The sequence below is a fragment of the Mastigoproctus giganteus genome, chromosome 10 (assembly GCF_048544385.1).
Source record: "Mastigoproctus giganteus isolate SK-2022 chromosome 10, ASM4854438v1, whole genome shotgun sequence".
Classification (NCBI taxonomy): domain Eukaryota; kingdom Metazoa; phylum Arthropoda; class Arachnida; order Uropygi; family Thelyphonidae; genus Mastigoproctus; species Mastigoproctus giganteus.
The window spans coordinates 184,646,542-184,668,628 of NC_143584.1; the positions used below are offsets into that span (position 1 = coordinate 184,646,542).

Sequence of the window (22,087 nt, forward strand, 5' to 3'; positions counted from 1 at the left end):
AATGATATATATGAATTTTTCCAGCAGGGGTCGGGAGGTTTTATCCCTATGTATAAAAAATGGTTAGGTCATATATTGAATACTGCACACAGGTCTGCAAGCCTCATTTTAGGAAGGATGTAGATATGTTGGAACTGGTGCAGAGAAGAGTAACAAGATTGGTGAGGGGAGTAAAAGGATGCTTTTACCAAGAAAGGCTTCAGTTTTGTAAACTGCAGCATCAGGAGACTACACACCTGCAAGGAGATGTGATTGAGCTGTTTAAGGCCTTGAAAGGATTGAGTAAGCTCAATGCAGATGGAATCCTTCCTCTTGCCAGACTACACACATAAATTCAAACTGAGGAAGGATGGTTGCAGAATGGATGTGTGGAAATTGTCTTAAACTAGAGGGTGGTTGATTGTTGTAATAAACTTCCATCTAGAGTTGTGCGTGTTGTGTGTTGCATTAATAAAATTAATAAAATATAAAAATATTGATATTCACATCAATATTTTTATATTTTAAAAATATTGGATAAACACACAACCTGGGGTAGGAAATGTTGCAGGCTCTTCAAAATTACAGACCCTAGATGACTTCTTTGTCTAGGCATAAATTTGGTACCATCTTGAAACAAACCACCTGGAGTGACCTTAATTTTTATAGGTATATCGTCTTCAAATTTCTGATAAAGAAATGGTCACTGAAGATTAGATTAAAGTGATGTGCACAAGATGATTGGTCTTCAGTGATATACTCTTTCTCCATTTCATGAATGCTACCAAATCTGAAGATGTTCATTCCTTTCCAGGAACCCTAACAGTTCAAAAATTTCCAAGTATTTTGAGGCGCCTCCGTAGCCAGGTGGGAAGGAGCACTAGTGCGTAGCACAAGCTTCTTGATTAGACCGGGGTTCGAGCCCGTCACCACCAAATACAGAGCATGCGGAAAGGTCAGGGAATGACCACCACACCGGAGCAATATGGCCTTAGTTGCTAATGCTCCTAAAAACCAAATAACAACAACAACCAAGTATTTTGTACTTTAATAAAAAATAAATAAATATGTGTAGATAACAAAAATATCAGAGAATGAAATATATACTTACCTCCAACTGAGAAATGCTGTATTTATTCAGATTTCCAATGTTATCATCATTCCGTAGTGAACATAATGTATAATTAGTCCATGGCATATGTGTATCTTTATTCACCCACCACTCACCACTCTCAGTACAGTTCTTGTAAGCATATTCTGAAGAAATAAAAATAATTTAATGTGATATTATATTATATACAATAAAACAAAATACACACTCATATTTATGCAAGGCCATATATCACTGTAGTCAGAGACCTAGATAGACTTCAGGAATGGTCAGAAAAATGGCAGCTGTGCTTTAATCCAACAAAGTGTAAGGTATTACACCTGGGAAACAGTAATCCCAAAAAAACTTATTCACTTGGTGGAGTTCAACTAAACCCAGTACTGGAGGAAAGGGACTTGGGTGTTACGATATGGTCAGACATGAAATTCTCTGAGCATTGTAAACAGGTTGCAGGGAAGGGCCATGGTGTCCTATCGATGATCTATCGAACTTTTGCAAGTAGAGATAGGGATGTGATAATCCCATTATATAAGGCTTATGTTAGACCACACTTGGAATACTGTGTTCAAGTATGGAGACAGCACCTAAAGAAAGACATCGAGCTTCTTGAAAGGGTGCAAAGAAGGGTAACTCGCCTGGTGAGATCGGCAAAAGGGCGTCCTTATGAAGAAAGACTTCGAATATGTGGGTTGCAGAGTTTGGAAATTAGACACCTTAGAGGAGATTTGATTGAGGTGTTTAAGGCTCTGAGAGGCATCAGTAAAATGAATGAGGACAAAATTTTCAAGATTATAAATGATGCTAGAACTAGGGGACATGAATTCAAGTTACGGGGGGAAATGTTTAGATTGGACTGCAGGAAATTTTATTTTAGCCAGCGAGTTATAAATTACTGGAATAAGTTGCCTTCATGGGTGGTAGAGGCCGACAGTTTGGGGAAATTCAAAGGTCATCTGGATAGTACTTTCGGGTAAGGGAAGCGCATAGGATGATACGTTTAATTTATTTATTTTTTTTTTTTTATTAATTATTATTATTTAGTTATTTATTTTATTTTATTTTATTTTTTGTTTTTATCATTGTTTTGTTCGGATTTTTTTTTTTTTTTTGGCTGGTGCAGCATAAGCCATAGGCTTTCTTGCACCATGCGGCCGTTACTAATACTAATATCACTTCAAAGAAACAGATCTCTGTTAATGAATTTGTTAATTGAGTGGAAAAAGCTGACCATCAAATTGATTATACAATAAAATTAAACATGTCATGGCTTTGATTTAAACATTCAAATGAAACAGGAAAATAAAATATAGCAAACGTTTTTTGAATATTTATTTGAACATTTATTTAATAGGTCCATTATTGTTTAGCAAAATGGGGAAGTCTTATTTAAAATTACAAGGCTGAAGGACATCAATATGTATGTATGCAAAAATCAACAATTTAGGAAATGATAACTCTGCACTGCATAAAATTAGCATAATTTAACACATTTAGTAAATAATAAATAAATTCATTAAACTACCTTATGTTTCAGAACCCTGTGGATCCTTCTGCCATGGTAAACACTTAACATAATAACTAAGGAATGAATTTACAAGTTAAAACCACATTGAGATTAAAGCCACAAATGAATTTATAAGTTAAAGCCACAGGTCAACATAAAAAAAAAAAACTGTGTGGTTTTGTTATGGCCTGACAATGGAATCCCAAAGCAGATTCCAAAAATAGACAGATAGTCAATTCAGTTACTGTACTAGACATTGTAAATTTTTTTTTTGTGTATTTCAATCATTTAGCTCACAATTAACTAATTATGTAAACAAATGCAGTGCATATCTGTTTCTTTAATTTTAAATTAGTGCTAATAACCCATGTTACGGGTTACTAGCTAATGACCAAATGTTATCTGAGTGGTTTCTTATACTCTGTTTGATGAATTTTTTGGTATCTTTAATGATCTTTTCATTTATGTCAGGTGACTGTTTCCTTTTGTAATAAATCTAGTATAATTAATGTCACTGTTTAATCTCCTTGGTATATTCTAAGAGCATGTAGTACTTGTAATTTAATGATCTTCTGAGTATGGATATGATCATTTGTATTTCACTAATATTGATGTGTCTGTTTATTTCACTAATATTACTTGTTATTTCATTAATATTGATGTGTCTGTAGGTTTCTGGTATACCATCCTAGAAATGCTTGTGTTCTTACTGGTATAAATATCCAAAACATTTCTGGACAACTTCAAAAATTTCTATTTTTAAATATGATTTTTGAGTAGTGTTGGTTGAGTTTTGATTTTGCACCAAGGCAACTAAAGCAATGAAGTCAAGTATACTTACGTCTATAAACTACATATACTCTATTGTGTGTTTGCTGGTTTTTCTGGATGAAACACCCATGTTTTCAGGAGTAAGGCCATGCAAACCGAAACTGACTAATCCAGTTACCACATGAAAAAAAGACCCAACAATGTTCCATATAGCAATCACTATGCTAGCTGTAGGACTCTGTTCGTTGAGTATGTTGAAAAAAATTACTTAATATTTTACAGCTATGGTTAAAAATAACTACAATATCAACGTATCTTCCCCCCCCCAACAAAACTTTAAGGGTGGTGTTAACTTTTTCAAAGAATTTTTGATTCTGATGTTTGTATTTTTTCATGAAAACTTTGGCTAAAATTGGAGATAACAGATTCATATTTTGAAAAAAAAGAACTCCATGTTTATTGTAAAACATTGGAAGATGTCACATATAACAAATACCTACTGGTAATTGTAACAGATTTTGCCGAGCCATTTGACACCCTATGATAGCCAAGCGTCCTCGGCCGACTCCGGAAGGCCAACATCCCAGTCAACCTTTATAAATGCATCAAGACATACCTTGCCAACAGATCAGTCATTGTTGAATCCCCCTACTGCTCCATCTCCAGACATTTTTTCAGAGGTTGCCCACAGGGCTCAGTCTTGGGTCTGCTCTTCTGGAATATGGTCCTTGACAGCTTTCTGAACATAGACCTGGGCTGTGTTGCCATCTCAGGCATATGCAGACGACCTGACCGTGGTACTGCAGGAAGACAGCAGAGCTATGCTGGAAGCTTCAGCCACCCGCACCATCAACATCCTACAGGAGTGGGCTGATGATAACAACCTCAGCATATCCTCAACCAAGACCAACTCAATATTGCTAAAAGGTACCCTGGACATTAGGAGGCCACCCCAAATTCGAATATAAGGAACCACCATAAAGCTCACAAAGGAATTAAAACACCTCAGAGTCATTCTAGACAATGACATTTCATTCATGCTCCACCTGACCTATATACAGAAGAAGATCAGAGGATACTCAACTCTGTTCGTGAGGGTCTCCTACAGGGACTGGGGCCTGCGGAAGAGAACCCTCAAACTAGTTTACAAAACCGTATTCCTGCCTGCCATAACATATGCTGCTGGTGTGTGGTACTGCAAGGCCAGCACAGCCATCAATAGAAGGAAATTAGAGACCAAGCAGCAGTATATACTCCTCACAATTTCAAGAGCCTGTAATACAGTAAGTACGCATGCCCTCCAGGCCCTAATAGGGGCTATGCCCCTTGACCTAGAGATCGTCTTCCATGGCTTAACATATCAACTCTCCAAAGGACGAGGAGCCAACCACCTGGACTTCAATGTAGACCCCCGAAATGACCCCAAAGCAGAATATTCTGCCTCTCTGTGCACCTCCAACTGACATGGCAAAATCACTGGCAAGCATCCAGTTAAGGTGAAATAACCAAAAAATTCATTCCCAAAGTGCAACTAGAATGTATGTATACCTAAACTACCCATCTTCGCTATCACCTGGACTTCTCGTCACCTACCTGTTAACTGTACATGGTACCATAAGAGAGAAACTCCAGGGATTTGGATTAAGCGACACCCCCTCAATGCCACTGTGGCCAATGGGAAACGTGGAGACACCTCATGTATTAGTTACCCGAGGGGCTCACATCTGGTGAGTATGAGCTTGGCACACCCAGGATCCTGAGCTGGATATCATCATTCTTCTCTTTCTTGGTGATTCCCCCCCCCCCCCCTCTCTCTCAAGGTAACTCGGGAATTTTTTTTTTTTTTTTGGCTGGTGCAGCATAAGCCTCAGGCTTCCTTGCACCATATAGCTAATAATAACTCTATGAGGTTGTTATAACTCTCAGAGGTCCTCATAGACTGTGAACTCTATGAGGACCTCCAATGCCGACTCATCACTAACGCCCAACTAATGTTACACGATCAGTAGCACCTCCTACTAATTGAAAAAGACACCTACAGTGCCTTCACTCAATATGCACAAGACCTCTTCAATGTAAGATGGACTCTCCCACACCTACCACCACCACCACAACAACCATAGAAAACCTGCCGGCACAAACTACGGTTGGGTTAAACCTAGAAGTCGCAACCTTGCACTCACCAACCTCATGAACGATGGCTACTGTAAACTAACCATACAAACTGACAACCATCTGCTGCAGAGAGAGCAAAAGAAGAAAGCCTACATGGACGGGACCTTTCCCATGAGAGACTTACCACCTGACTTATGGAGATCTTGGAGACTAAATCTCCAGCGAGGATGCTTCTTCCCAGAAATTCCCAGCATGGAATGGACTACCAAACTTACTGCTAGGACCTGTCCCAGATCCTTAAACCCATGGATCCGACGTAGCTGAGACTAAATCACAGACATACAGCTGCCAAGCCTTATTGGCAATCTGAGCTGGCTCCCTTGTCTAGCCCACTTTCTCTCCCTTCCCTGGTGAGGGGGAAGTGACAGCTCCCCGTCTCCTCGCCACCCCCTACTCTTTCCCTCTGGTGGAGTATGGGTATGCCCCGCTGACTTCGATTGGGGTTGTCTTCACTATTGACCCCTTTCCTCTCTCTTTCTCCCCCCCAGTCTTCAGTCTCCCCCCTCTCTATCTGCACCCAAGCATACCCCACATGTCAAAATCTAATTTTTTCTAAATTATAATTCACCCACATGTTTGGCTTCTCAATATTAGCACTCTCCCCATCCAGCGATCATCACAACCTCTCTCTCTCTATATTTTTCCCCCCTCTGGTGGAGCATGAGTATTCCCCACTGACCTCGATTGGGGTTGTCTTCACTTCACTATTGACCCCTTTCTCTCTCTTTCTCCCCCCTCTCTATCTGCACACTAGTGTACCCCACATGTCAAAAGCTAATCTTTTCTAAATTATAATTCGCTCACATGTTCAGCCTCTCAATATTAGTGCTCTACCCATCCAGCGATCATCACAACCTCACTCTCTTTTTTTTTTTCTTTTTTTTTTTCTTCTTTTTTTTTTTGATCCTAGCCACTGAAATCTCAGGAAATTAGGTGGCAGGACTTGCCAGAATAAAATGCAAACTACTGGGTACCTGGTCTGCATCCACAGGGTGAAGTGCAGGCAACTTCGGGCCTCAGTAGGGGTCTGGCAGCTAAATGGCCAGAGGAACAACAGTACACGACACCACACACCACAAGATCTACACACCTTTAAATCTCTGGCCTTTACAACAAACTGTATCACATGACAATGTAAACTACGTGGAGATGGGGGATACCCCTAGTACCATCTGACCCTAAACACACTTTACACTTAAAGAAATTATCCATAAATAATTTCTTTAAGTTATACAGGGTATTTCAAAAATGATGGTCAATAATTTAAAGCTGAAAAGTAAAAATTAAATAAACAAAAAAGTACCAGTGAACATCGAGCTGCAAATGAACCGTTGTCGAGATAATGCACATTTTCTGTTAAGATCCACAACTGACTATGGGAGCACTAGTTTAGCAAAAAGCTGTGAATCCTTTGCTAAGGGTGGTTTAATTAAACATAAGATAATACATTTTTAATTTTTCATTTCAACACCACATGATTTTAAAGATGTTACATGTTACAGGATGTTACACAAGGTGTTCAAAATGCTGTCCTTGCATCCATACACAGCTTTGTAGTTTTCTCTGCATTGAGTTGCGAATCCTCTCAGGCATTCCTGGGTCATTTCTGATTTGCTGAAAGACTCCTTCAACCCGACGCTGTAATTCCTCAACTGTGTTAATGTCACAAGTGTACACCAAGCTTTTTACATGACCCCAGATACAAACATCCATAGGATTTTAAGTCTGGTGATCTGGGAGGCCACATTACAGGCCCACATTTACATATCTACCGTTGACCATACTTTCTAGTTAGATACTGAGTCACAACTCGAGAAAAATGTGCCGGTGCACCATCATGCATAAACCACATGTTCTGGCATTGCTGAAGTGGAACATTATCATCATCAAGGAGATCTGGAAGAACGATCTGCAGGAACTGAAGGTATAGCTCTCCTGTTAGCCTATTTGGCAGAAAGTGTGGTCCAATTAGACAGTCTCCTAGTAGTCCTGCCCAGACATTTAACGAGAAACTCTACTGATGTTGTGACTCGTGAATTGCATTAGGATTTTCATCGGACCAAACGTGACAGTTATGAAAATTAAAAATCCATCATGAGGAAACCCAGCTTCATCGGTGAACAAAATATTGTTTAAAAATTTGGGGTTCAGGACACGTTGCATCCACTGGCAGAAGTTCACTCTGGGAGGATAGTCTGTATTGCTGAGACCTTGTACACGCTGGATATGGTAGGGGTACAGTAATTGGCAGTGTAAAATTTGCCCTATGACTCAGTACACACTCTTGCAGAGCAACCCTCCTTGTCAAAATTCCTGGATTTTGTTCTATTCTTTCTAACACCCTTTCCTCAACATCAGATGTTATGCTTCTGGGTAAACCTGCATGCACTCCGTGTGTGAAGCACCCATGTTCTCTAAGGCATTGATGTACCCTGATGTATGTGCACCTGTTGGGGTGCCTTCGGCAGAGAAATGCTTCTTGGTACAAATGTGCAGCCTCGAGTGCACTGCTGTTGGCTTTACCATACATGAAGTGCATGTCTGCATACTCTTCGTTGCTGTAACCTCTTTGCATGTTGACTTCCTTTGACAAGTACTAGTATGCCTGCTATGTCTCAGAGCATTGAGAGAGGGGAAAGGTAGAGAATGAGCATAACCTAACCTAAACAAACAAGTCAGTGGTGGATCCCAACTCTATACAGTTCACCTTGTCAATGGTGGATCCTAACTAGAAATGTGCAATATCTCAAAAACAATTCACTTAAGGACCCATATTTACTGGGCTTTTTTTGCATATTGTAGTCTGTACAGTTCACATTTAAATTATTGACCATCACTTTTGAAACACCCTGTATGTAGCTTCTTCCAATGGTTTCATAGTAAACATGTTGTTTTATATCAAAAGATACCAAAATGTTGTGGTTTTTGTTTTTGTGTCTTTTCTATTTTTTTTTCAATAAAAATCTTTGTTTTTTTTTAATGGCAAATGGATTCAGGGAACCTATCTGTTTATAAAGTTTTACCAACCAACTGACACTATTTTTCTTCTTTGGCACTCATCCGTGACTGATTATGGGCCATGCTGGCAAACCTTGTTTGTACTTTTTATATTAGCAAAAATGTAAGATATCGTGGAGTCAATGGAGCTCATTTGTTTGTGCAGATCAACATATTTATTTATTGTCTAGAAGTGATTTAAGCTTAGCTTTTTAACTTTTTTTTCCCCTCTGCAGACTAAACATAGTTCTTTTCTATTTGATTGTATGTTTCATTATCACGGAGCGGGACCATGTTAACACAAAAGCAACTGCATCCATTTGCCAGCTCTTTGGATAGCAAAATTACTGGAACCTTTGCATATAGTGAGCAATGGCATTTTCCTTTTATCCGGGAAAAAAGGTAAACCAACTACATAACACACTTGGTTTACAGATGCATACACGAATGCTTCATAATCTTAGTTGCTTTTGGCACACCAAAAACACAAGAGTATATGGATACTAAATAACACAAAATAACAAAGCAATTAATAAAATAAAGTGGTTTTATGAGTGATGGCATGTTTTGCTCAAAAGGGAAAGTGAAACTATGTATAAGGCAGATCCAACAGAAAATCCATTTATTATTATTATTAGCCATATGGTGCAAGGAAGCCTGAGGATTATGCTGCACCAGGCAAAAAAAAAAAATTTCTGAATTACCCTGAGAGAGAGAGAGAAGTAGAAGGGAATCACCAAGAAAGAGAAGAATGATGATATCCAGCTCAGGACCCTGGGTGTGCCAAGCCCATACTCACCAGATGTGAGCCCCTGGGGGTGTTTTGTAGCATTAAGTTTTAGAAAGCCAAGTTCTCGCTGTTCACTTGCTCTCTGTATCTTTCATACAAAACCACATAAGAGGAACATGGTGGTAGGGAAAAGCAAATAATCATTGTCAACATCATTTGCTATAGAATCAGGGAAGTGCTGGCTAGCTAGCATGATGAATGTTATTATGTGGCCTTCAGGACCAAATCTCCTTGTTTGGGAGCTAGCTTTTCTCACTTCTGAATAACTTTGAATTTCATTAAAATATGGAGATATTGTGAATCACGGATGAAGAATTATAGGTGCTACAATATTAAAAAAAAAGACAGTGAGAGAAAGAGAGAGAGAGAAGGATGGTCACTTACGAGCTGGATTAAAACCTTGAATATAATCTGGACACTGCTGACGATACACTTTTCCTGACATAACATAAGGCCAACACATTATTTGATCCCAAATTATTGGACAGTAAATGCCTGAAAGAATATTTCAAATATACATTGTTATTAATTACTAGCAAACTAGCAGTCATAAAAATACAGTACATAGGGTTAATATAAATGAAGTTAAGCAACCTCATAAATTTATTATAATGAAAGTACATTCCATACATATTATACAAGAGGTGGTTCAGGGTTATCATGGACCTTTTTTTTTAAGAGACCAACATCAGTATAGCAAAACCTTTCTTGTGGCAAGTCACAGCAACATTGCACAGTCATGAGTGATGTTAAAGAAGAGGGAATAAAGTTAATTTTTCCACTCTAAATGGCAAGCATAGCACAAACAAGAGGATAAAAATCAAGTGGAGGAAAGGGGAGGATTTACCTGTAAGCCATAGTCTTGCTTGTACTTGCTGTGGCATGTAAGCAGAACTATCTCTAGCAAATGATGATACATTTCAGTATGAGAAGCGTTGGGTAGATGTAGTGCAAAGATCTTTCAATACTTGGCATATTGTTGGATGACTTGAGTCTGAAAACCAGATGCCCTGGAAAAGAACAACTCTAGGGGCTCAGAAGTTTCTTGAGTAAGGGTGCTTACATGTAAAATGCAGGCAGCCATTTACCTGGAACCAGCAGCAACATGCAGCTGAAGCTTCTCACTGGCTATGAACCATAGAAAGCAGTTGACCAGTACAAAACTTACCCCATCGCATACCAAGAAGTTGCACTAGTCAACTGCTTTCTATGTGTTCATAGCCAGCAAGAAGCTTCAGCTGCATGTAGCCGCTGGTTCCAGGTAAGTGGCTACCCGCATTTTATGTGTAAGCACCCTTACGCTTACATTATACCAAGGAACATACCTGAATGCAGTGGCATATCCAGGTATCATCATAAGGAGTGACATAGCGACCAGGCTTTTGAATTTTTTTTTTTTTTTTAGAATGCCTCCTGCATTCTTTTTCTTTAATTTCACCTTTTTGGTTAAGGGGGTATATGCCCCCTCTGCCCACCACCAAATACACTCCTACCTGCATGAACAGGCAGGTAGGATCACAGCTACCAAATGCTTTGGTTCCAGATGAGGTAAATTTTATTAGATGGCTCAAATGTTAGAGGGAAAAGGAGAAGTTTCTGTAATAAGAGCAGATGGAACAGAACCTTCCAGGAGCAATAAGTGATGATGCTGCTGGCCAGTTCTCAGTACTTAAGGGTAATAAAGTCCAAATGGAGACTAATGATTTACTTTCCACTTTAGTCCCCACTTAAGAGAACTAAATTCTGTCATAGTCCATAACAGCTACTAAGAGTAACTAAACAACATAAATAGAGTGAAAATTACTCATGGGGTGATTTAAGACTGTTTGTAAAAAATAGAACTAAAGAGGTTATAAATTGCTATAATAAAACAATTTGTTTTACTACCTTGTAATTCACTTTTAACAAATAAGTTAAGGCTTTCATTAGAATTCATTCTCCAGGTTAAGATTATCCAAGTGAAGCCTAATGATTTAATGCAAAAGCAAACCAAGGATTTTCTGTTTGCATCCAGATGTTGTGATGTCTTGGCACAGTGACAGTTTTACACTGCTGAAACTACAATACCACCAAATCTGCACTGTGAAGGTGCCCAAAAAGTTCAGAGCACCAGGCAGTTGATTCAGTATGGTTAAAGAACATAGGGCAGTCCCATTTAAGTATCTTGTGTGGGGCAGCGGAATTTTAAAATACAGACTCTGCAATTTTTGTAGACAGGTATCAAGAAGCACCTTCCTGGCAGCCAAGTAGCTAAAGAAACACTGCAACACACACACTGCACAAAGAAAACACTAATGGCCATTTTCACAGTGCACCCCATGGCAGATTTGAACCAATGTTGAGAAGACATCTTATATAAGATACTACACATTTATAATTTTGCTTGTTTTTATTTTAAATAAGCTTTTATATCAGTCTGGCCACCATGTCTACTACTTAAAAATGCAATGCACATTGTGCATTCATCATCAAGACTTTTTTTTTTTTTGTTAATGTCCATTTGTTTGAATACTGTTACTTATAAACACATTTATACACAGACATTTTACTGAATGAGGACAAAATAAAATATTCAATGCTCTGTTTCATCAATAATTATAAAAGGCTTCTTCTGTGTGCTTGATTATTTAAGACATGAAAGCATAACACAATGTCAGTAAGTAGTGCATGGGTAAGTGGGACCTACAGTTCATACAAATATTTCATTGTAACCTTGCACTTTTTGAATGTTAGATGTAAAATGTACCAGTGTTGCTATTTATTATGATAATATTAATTGCCATGCTAAGTTAACAAAATTTTATATTAATTTTAATATCACACATTTAGTTAAAAACACCCAGGGGCTCACATCTGGTGAGTATGGACTTGGCACACCCAGGGTCCTGAGCTGGATATCATCATTCTTCTCTTCCTTGGTGATTCCCTTCTACCTCTCTCTCTCAGGGTAACTCAGAATTTTTTTTTTTTGGCTGGTGCAGAAAAAGCCTCAGGCTTCCTTGCACCATATGGCTAATGATAATAATAAATAATAATAATAATAATAAACATAACTTTTGGAATCAGGACACTACACCCAAAATAGGGACCAGATGATCAACGTAGTTTAGGGTTCCCAAATCTGGCTTTAAGTGGGATATGTTCAGTTTTAAGGGTAACATGTCTAGCTTTAAGCAGGATATGTCCAGCTTTCCAAACAGATGTCCACTGGATGTTAATTGCTCAAATAAACAAATTTGAGCAAAAGGCAGTTTTCTTAGATCCACTAAGTTACGTGCAATCTGACTGTGTTTGTTTTAGAGTATGTACTGACTATCAATTGATGCTTACACACAAACAGTATAGTCTTCTTTTTGTGAGAACCACAGAAAATGCATACCCTGTACTTTGTCACATGCATTGATAGTGAAAGTTAGTAAGCTTTATGGTACTAGCTAAAGCATTAGAGTTATACTGGATGGGCGCTTCAAGCATGGCATTGGAAATGACTTCAAATGCCCGGTTTTACAGAAAGAAAAGGGAAAAGGCATGCAAACTAGACAAGTGCTTCCAACACAATGTTGGATTAGCATTAGCATTATCAAAGGCACATGATACAAGAAAGCAAACTTATATAGCATCAGCCAAAAAAAAAAAAAAAAAACTATATTTCACCCATCCACTCGCTCCAGGTGTTTGTCAAGTTCTGCCTTGAATCTATTTAAGCTATCAACTTCTACAACGACAGATGGAAGTTTGTTCCACCAATCAACCACCCGCTGGCTAAAGGCAAATTTCCACACATCTATCCTACATCTGTCTTTTCCTCAATTTGAATTTATGCCCTCTCAGGTGATTATTCTGAGCAAGAGGAAGAATCCCATCAGCATTGAGCATGCTCAAACTATTCAAGGCTTTATACACCTCTGTCAGATCACCTCGCCAGTGCCTAGTCTCCAGACACTGTAATTTGCAAAACTTAAGCCTTTCTTCGTAAGAGCAACCCTTTGTTCCATTCACTAATCTTGTTGCCATTCTTTGTACTCGTTCCAGCAGCTCTACATCCTTCTTGAAATGAGGCTTCCAGACCTGTATACAGTACTCAAGGTGTGGCCTGACCATTGCCTTATACAAGGGAATAATCACTCCTTATCCCTGCTAGAAAAATTCCTGTATATCATTGACAAGACACCATGAGCTACTCTTGCAGACCATCTGCTCTTCTCAAAAAACTTCATATCTGCCTGCACAATTACCCCCAGGTCCTTTTCATTCTCTACCACTGTCAGTGTGTACCACATAGTTGATACGTTACTCTGGGATTACTGCTTCCCATATGTAGTACTTTACATTTGCCAATGTTAAACATCATTTGCCACCTCTCAGCCCATCTGTTCAACTTTTTTAGATCCTGTTGCAGGAGTGTACTGTCTTTAGTGTCATTAACAACCCTGCCAACTTGGACATTAAGCCTGATATACCATCATCAATATAATTTATAAATACAGAAAACAACAATGGACCCAACACTGGGAGCACCTGGAAGCAACGACATTAGCTAGCATTCAATGTCTGCTGATGTCGTTGGAGGCATTGAAAGCACCAGAGACTTGCAGTTTATATTTCCTGAGGGGAAATTTTCTCCATGCATGAGGTGGTTGGTCTTCATCCTTCATTCGTTTGTTTGTCTATTATTATTTGGAGAAGACAATATTTGACACCGAGAAATTTATTTATGAGGTGGAAAGGAGGCTTGCCTTGTACAACACAGCAGTAATGACTTATGCCAACAAAGAAATAAAGGCAAAGTGTTGGATTGAAATTGGTAAAGAAATATCACTGTCCTCCCCACACCGGGTGAAAAAGGCCCAGGTTTGAATCCTGTCGATGACACAAGGAACTTTAATGGGCTTTTTTCACTCTGTGGCCGAATTAGTCGGTCTCAGGCCTAGATAGCAAGGTTATCCCCCCCCCCCAGAAACTGGGGTTTTTTGTCCAGCAAAAATAGACAAATCAACCATAGAATACACACAATTAACAGACATACGACATACAGCATGGCATATGAATTTAAATATTCGCGTGGCCTAATATAATATTTTGGTTGAACCTTATATTTATTGTAAGTATTACTTATATTTTAGTACTGTTTCATTAGTTAATGATATATAAGTTTGTTCACTTGTATAGTCAATTTGTTAGTTTCCTCTGGTTATCTGTGTACGGAATCACGAATACATACACTTCGCTGCCACTTTATTGCCACTTTATTAGGTACACCCCTGCTGTGCACACAAATGGTTTTTCCCACAACGTTGCAAGTCACATGACGACAACTGGGATATAAATGCAGCAGAACAAACTTTCTAGCATCAGTTAAGCGTACAAACTGTAGCAAGAATGGGGAAAAGGAGTGATCTAACAGACTTCGAATGTGGCATGGTAGTAGGTGCAAGATGTGCTGGAAAAAGCATCTCTGAAACGGCAGTTCTCCTGAACTTTTCACGCACCACAGTTTCAAGGGTGTGTCGAGAATGGTGCAACGAACAGAAAACATCCACTCAACGGCATTCCTGTGGAAGAAAATCGTTTGATGATGAGAGAGGTCAGAGGAGGATGACTAGAATTGTGCAAGCAAACAGATGGGCCACAGTGTCACACATCACGTCAGAATACAACCTTGGTGCGCAGAGCAAACTATTGCAATGGGCCACTATTCGCACTTTGTCGCAAATGGGATACAACAGCTGACGCTGACGGCCACCTCGTGTACCTTTGTTATCAATGAAGAACAAGAGAGCGTGCCTCCTGTGGGCACAGCAACACCAGCACTGGACTATCGAGGATTGGAAAACAGTTGCTTGGTCTGACGAGTCAAAGTTCCTGGTGCATCATGTTGATGGAAAGCTCAGAATTTGGCAAAAACAACATGAATCCATGGACCCATCACGTCTGACGACTACTTTGCAAGGTGGTGGGGGCAGTGTTATGGTGTGGGGAATGTTTTTTGGCACATGTTGGGTCCATTGATACCCATAGATTCACGTCTGAATGCCACATTGTACCTAAACATTGTTGCTAACCAAGTGCATCCGTTCATGTTGACAGTTTATCCTCAGTCAGATGGTTACTTTCAGCAGGATAATGCGCTGGTGCACAAAGCCCAAATCACTATGGAATGGTTCCAGGAACATGACAATGACTTTTCTTTGCTTCAGTGGCCCGCTCAGTCCACGAATCTCAATCCTATTGAACATCTTTGAGATGAGCTGGAAAGGGCTGTTCGCTGCAGGCCTACACCTCTGTTGAATTTCAAGGAACTGCGTGACACACTCATGTCTGCATAGTACAGTACTCCATTCCTGCACAATGTTTTCACCATCTTGTTCAATCCATGCCGAGACGAATTCAGGCTGTTTTGAAGGCTAAAGGAGGCTCAACACACAACTAGGTAGGTGTACCTAATAAAGTGACAGCACAGTGTATATCACTAATCTGAATGAATCCATTGCTTGCTAAATCAATTCATCTTTAAAACTGAATTTTTTTTTCTGAATATGTTTCACCATTTGAATCAAAAATGGAATCACCATTAACTAGATTAAAAAAAAAAAAAACTGTTCAACTGACAGAAATAAAAAGAACCCAACAAAGTGGCAGCAAGCACAGTTTATAATTTAAGTTAATAAAGAACCTTACTGTTGAACAAGATCAAAACAATAATCGGAAAACTACTGAAGAATATCCACTGTAACAGTGGAACTAATATGGGCATTTAACAAAAAAGAATCACATGCGTTCTCTGTCTTCTTCCAAAACGAAATTGGAACCTTTCGTTTAAAACGTAACTTCGGTATCTTTCTATAAAAATGAAATAATTTTATAACATTCAGTAATATGCTAGTGTGAAGCTTTGAAATAAAAGCTCTTTTTTTGAAAAGTATAGTGAAAGCAATAAAAGGAAGCAGTTAAGCCGCAACGTACAGCGTCGTTACGAGCATGAGACGGAGAAGAAAAAAATTCACGCAACTGTTTCTTGGCATGAAAAACATGACCGAAAGAATTGCAACCAATTGTTTATGAAAAACCAAAACATCGCACTTCCTTTCTTCAATGTGTATTGCATCTGTTAACACAAAATCAAGGAAATTCATCTATTGGAAGCCACACTGGAAACAAGAAAAAATGGTGTAAAACTGATAACACCACAGTGCGCATTTTGATAAAAATAAAGTTTGCTTTATTGTAATTGTTTTTAGGGAACAATATCGGCACGTTTTCTGGATGTATATTTGATCTTCTAACGAAATTTCAAGAAAATATATCTATTGATAACTGCGTTATAAATTTCGAAAACTTGTCTTCGCATGAACATTCGTAAAATCAAACAATACGAATTCTTTTTTTTGCACGGAAAGTAATACATTACAGAATGGATAGTGGAGAATGTTTTCTGATTCAAAAGGATGGAAAGTACGTGTCAATATTCCACCTGGAAATAATGTCAAGTGGTGGGAAGAATCCCTTATTGACACGCCTGAAGACCACCCTCCAACTGCTGTTGCTTCCGTCTCACATGTGTCTTCAAAAACAAATCCATCCCTTCTCACAAAATTATGCAATTTTTCATTACGTGGATAACAGAATGGGGATTCAGTAATATGCTAGTGTGAAAAATGCACCACTTATTGCTGAATATTCCAAACGTGCATTCTACAAGTCGCTTTGCTCGAATTAATCTATAACACTAGCCAACACGATTTTTACTCCAAGAACTTAAGTGCTGTTTTTAATAAATTTTTATGCATAGATTTCGAAAATCACCATGATAAAATTTATGTTCTCTTAGGTTTCCTAGCTTTTTTAGCTTTCCTAGAAAGAGTAAGGATGTCAACAGCATTCAGTTTACTCAATCATTTTAAAGCTTCAACGCTTCAATCAGGCTACTTTTCGCATGCTGGTTTACTCTGACATTAATCGTCAGTCAATTAATCGCTTTAATGTATGTTTTCATTTGTTGAAATTACTCCTTGGAAATATTTTCTTATCATGCATCCAAATGACTGATTTACAGCTGAATCATATCAAAGTGATCAACTAGTCGGAAAAGCTTTTTGCTGATAGACCTTCACTTTCAAGTTACATATAAGCAAATACTAAATGGATAAGTATTCTGCTGACGGTAGCCATCTTACTGACACTGACTGAGGCGGTGCGCGTATGAGTCATTCTGCGCACACTCACGGCGCAGCCAAGGTTGAGGTGTCAAATAAAACTTAGTGAGTTACCATACTGTTTGCTTCTACGATCACAGCAATCTATCAAATATTTCCTAAGATAATTAAAAGGGAAATCACGGACACCTTTTTCGATTACCCTGTATATAATAAGTAAATAAAAGTTGTAAAGATAAGGGAAGTAAATAAAAAGCAAGAAAGAAGAAAGAAAAAATTAATATATATATATATCTAAAATTTAAGGTTAATACGACAGAGAATCCCAAAAATAATTATATACATATGTGAACAATGAAACAAAAGCAATAACATGGTTGAGAATATACAAAAGCTAATGGATGAAATAGTTGCTTCCTGCAACTATTTTTGGAGTCCTCTGCCGTAGCATAGAAAGCTACACTTCGGTTTAATTGTTCACCTCGCCCCCCCCCCCAATAAAAAAGTATTCCATTTTAGTACCCCTAAAGCTAAATCTTAGGACATATTGGGCAGTACATAATAATTGCTTCAATTGCGTATGTTCTGTGGTCAGTTAGCTGGATGAGAAACCCGAGTTTTCTGGATAAAAAAACCATGCTAGCCTCGCCTGATATTGACTCAGCCACGTTGTAAAAAATACCCATAAATATTCCTCGCATCATTGACGGGATTCGAACTCAAGTTTTTCCCACTCACTCAGTGTATGGAAGAGGACGGTGATTATACTAACTGTACTACCCACTAGGGCGATTGTATAATAAAAATACTCAACATCTTAATCGTTTTTACTGCGGAGTGATACTGCCATCTGGACATAAAAGTCAGGGTGAGCGAATAAAATAGCTCAAAATAAATAAACTGAGGTAATCAAGGTTGATTACCAGTAGACTATGATTAGACTGCTGTTTGGAAAAAGTTCTAGGTAGCTAAGACCACGAGGGGTCAGTATATCGTATCAGTAAATCACTTGTATTCCTCTGTAATCAAATCAATTATCCTGTTTCTAAATTAAAAAAAAAAAAAAAAAAAATCCAGCGTTTGTAGTAGATAAAATAGCGTAACCCTTGCTCCGACTGTGTCTACAAACCTTTTACTAAATCAAACTTCACACGGTATGGAGCAGCCTACTGTGCTAGTCATTCAAGAATTGTGTGTGTGTGTGTGAGAGAGAGAGAGAGAGAGAGAGAAAAAAACTTTTTTTCTGCTGATTTGTGACTTTATTTTAGTGTTGAATGTAACTGCAATTACCTTGGAAATCAGGCTGCCATTTAATGCAATTCATCCTCCCAGGCAGTATTGCGCTAAGCTGTTGCATTCTGCCCTTGATAGAGAAAGATACAGTTGAAATTTTGCCATTAAATCATGTTTGCTCAAGGTATTAAAAAATATTTTCGTCGCTCAGTCTGTTGTAATCTACACATCTTACTAATATACTAATTATATGCGTGATATGCTAATTCTTAATGGGTTTCAATACAACTGGTAACATAATGTTCATCCGAACAAAAGTTGATCATAATTAGTATGTTGTAGACAACGCATGAATATCAACAGCAAAACAGAGTGTAATAATTTAAGGAAAAGCGGAAAGAAAAGCATGAGTGACAAAAATTGTTAAATTTGCATTAAAAATAACGACCTCTAGGACCAGGTACAGAAGTATAAAACAGCCTCAGTTACGTATGAGTAGGTAGCTGTGAGCAAACTAAGAATGCATCAGCTTCATATTGTGATCAATCTTATATTGATCTTCAACTTAGAATCAGAAATGCTCTCTAAGGAAACGTATATGGTGCTTAGTTTGCAACAACGACTGACAATATACGTATATGCTGCAAAGGTATATTAAGATTAACCTGAGGGGCTCACATCTGGTGAGTATGGGCTTGGCATACCCAGGGTTCTGAGCTGGATATCATCATTCTTCTCTTTCTTGATGATTCCATTCTCTCTCTCTCTCTCTCACACAGGGTAACTCGGGAATTTTTTTTTTTTTTTTTTTTTGGCTGGTGCAGCATAAGCCTCACGCTTCCTTGCATCATATGGCTAATAATAATAATAACAATCTACATATACTATTGCAACTGCGTAATAGCAACGTACACTACATGCACAACTGAGACTTTTGTCAACTCGTGTTGTAATAAAATAAAAAGTAATAAGAAATTGATGAGGACATAAAATCTTCATCTGTATAAAATGATTATTTATAAATAAAATCACAGTAAAAGAAATAAAAACCAGCCATCGAAGCCTTTCGAGTACTGATGCAACTCAACCAAAACTTTAAGGACAGAGGCAGTGATGCATAAAGGGGATATCTCGGGGAGGTCATTTTCCCTTTATCTGTCACTTTATCCTTCTGGGGTGGATTATGTGGTATTAATTGTATTGTGTCACTTCTAGGCCCTTACTCAAATTGTTAACTTCTAGCATTCCGATGCTGTGAAGGGATTTGTGTGGTTTCTCTTTCCATAATAAAGATTATATTTATTTATTTTCATCTTTCCATTTTTCACATTTACAGTGATATTTCATCACTCCTCAAAGAATTTCACCCTTAAGAAAACTGAAATGGAGTTTTAAACTGCAGGGATCTAATTCTGCCAAGCTGAAGACGTCAACTGGCGCTTGTTGGAAGTAGGGATGATAAAAAATGAAATCGATCATATGATAATTAAAAACCATATATCGCTACTAGCGATATATTGCAACCAATATGTCAACATTTAACATATATCAATATATTATATTGAACATGTATCAATGTCAACAAGTATCTTTATTATTAGTAGTAGTAGTATTAGCCATATGGTGCAAGGAAGCCTGAGGCTTATGCTGCACTAGGCAAAAAAAAAAAAAAAAAAAAAATTCTGAATTACCCTGAGAGAGAAGAAAGAGAGAGAGAGAGCTTCTTTCATCTTCTCAAGGCATGCACGATACTAAGTACTATTGGTACTAACACCTCTCATGCTTGAGGTCTATGCGCACCCTAACTGTGATGAAAGTGCTAATCGCAAGAAAATTTCCATTTGCTATAGACTTTATTTACAAAAAGCATACTGCTATTTACATGAAGTTGTAAGTTGGATAAACTTATTATTATTATTATTATTATTATTAGCCATATGGTGCAAGGAAGCCAGAAGCTTATACTGCACCAGCAAAAAAAAAATTCCTGAGTTACCCTAAGAGAGAGAGAGAGTAAAAAGTAGAAAGGAATCATCAAGAAAGAGAAGAATGATGATATCCAGCTCAGGACCCTGGGTGTGCCAAGCTCATACTCACCAGATGTGAGTCCCCGGGGTTTTGTAACTATAGCACTCAAAACTTTTCTGCTACTAGTAATTTTATGTTCCATTAATTGTATGTTATCTACTCTATGTAAAATGTACATATTTTTTATACTCTGCAATAAGTGTACAAAACAGAAATGCAACTAAGAATAGTGTATCAAAAAGAAACTGATAATCGGAAACAAAATATTTTAAACCTCTTTTAACTCTTACCATCGAATGGGGGATTTGTGTTTTCTATATTGTTTAAACATTTTGTTTCTTCTGCTTTGAGTATTGAAGATTGTCTTCCTTGAGGGGTTTCTTCAATGGAAAATATTTGCTCCTGAAAGGAGGAGAAAAAAAAAATCAAGATTAATAAACTTTTAAACATATGTGAATAATACCGTCCTCAAATAAGATGTATTTTAATATTATTTCGTCTTATTAGGTAAAAGACAAGCAAAATATGCGGGCATTGTCAGAATTCAGCAAAATGAATGATGCATTTTTAAAATTATCAACAATAAACGCCAAAAGTGTTCCAACGACTATCAGTGCAAATATAAGTCATAGCTCAAAAGTTCTGGGGGGGGGGGGGGGGGTAGGAAGTTGATCGACTCGGTCTGTGTGTAATCCCCCATGTATGTACATGCAGAACCTGCTATTCTTCTTAACTATAAGATAATATTTTTATATGTAGCACGCTTTTGTGTCAAAGGAAATAAAAGGCCACAAAATGGGTAAACCGATTACAGAGTTAAAAAATGACTGTTCAATACCAGCTTACTGAAAAAAGAAACAGTTCATTGATTGCTATTCTCAATAGCAACCAGTGATCTTGCCTTTCTAGAGAGCGAAAAAGAATGGGAAGATGAAAGGATAGAGAGAGAGAGACTGAAGCTGGCATTATTGAGCTATGATGTCGTTTCATAATATTATAAGTGAGTTTCATTCTTAGAACTGCGAGAAACAGCGAGATTCAGTCTTATAATTGATTTTCGAAGTGTTCTCATCTGAAGAAGACGTCGGACACACACACACTCTTCCAACATCAGATAAAGGAACAGCTGTTGTGGCAGTTTGTATTAGTATTATAAAGGCTAAATTATACCAGAGCGGACTTTTCCAGCACCTGTCAAAAAAAAAAAAAAAAAAAAAAAAAGAAAAGAAAAGAAACAGTCCGCATTTACTCATATCCACAGCATTGCCAAAAAAGTGGACATTTAATTCCGCTTTGTACTTTACCAACCTCTCCGTCTTGACCACCGCGGCCATCGATTAATGCCA

The 22,087-nt window shown here is 38.0% G+C and overlaps 1 protein-coding gene across 1 annotated transcript in view; it reads right to left on the reverse strand.

Annotated features, from left to right (window-relative positions):
- Positions 1-22,087, reverse strand: part of LOC150079619 (secretin receptor-like) — a 122,792-nt gene that overhangs the window by 87,333 nt on the left and 13,372 nt on the right. Inside the window, exons 2-4 of the mRNA XM_090383138.1 lie at positions 21,032-21,143; positions 9,712-9,822; positions 1,091-1,236 (exon numbers count right to left, since the gene is read on the reverse strand). Coding sequence (XP_090239264.1) covers positions 1,091-1,236; positions 9,712-9,822; positions 21,032-21,143 — 369 coding nt within the window. The remainder of the gene's footprint in view (positions 1-1,090; positions 1,237-9,711; positions 9,823-21,031; positions 21,144-22,087) is intronic.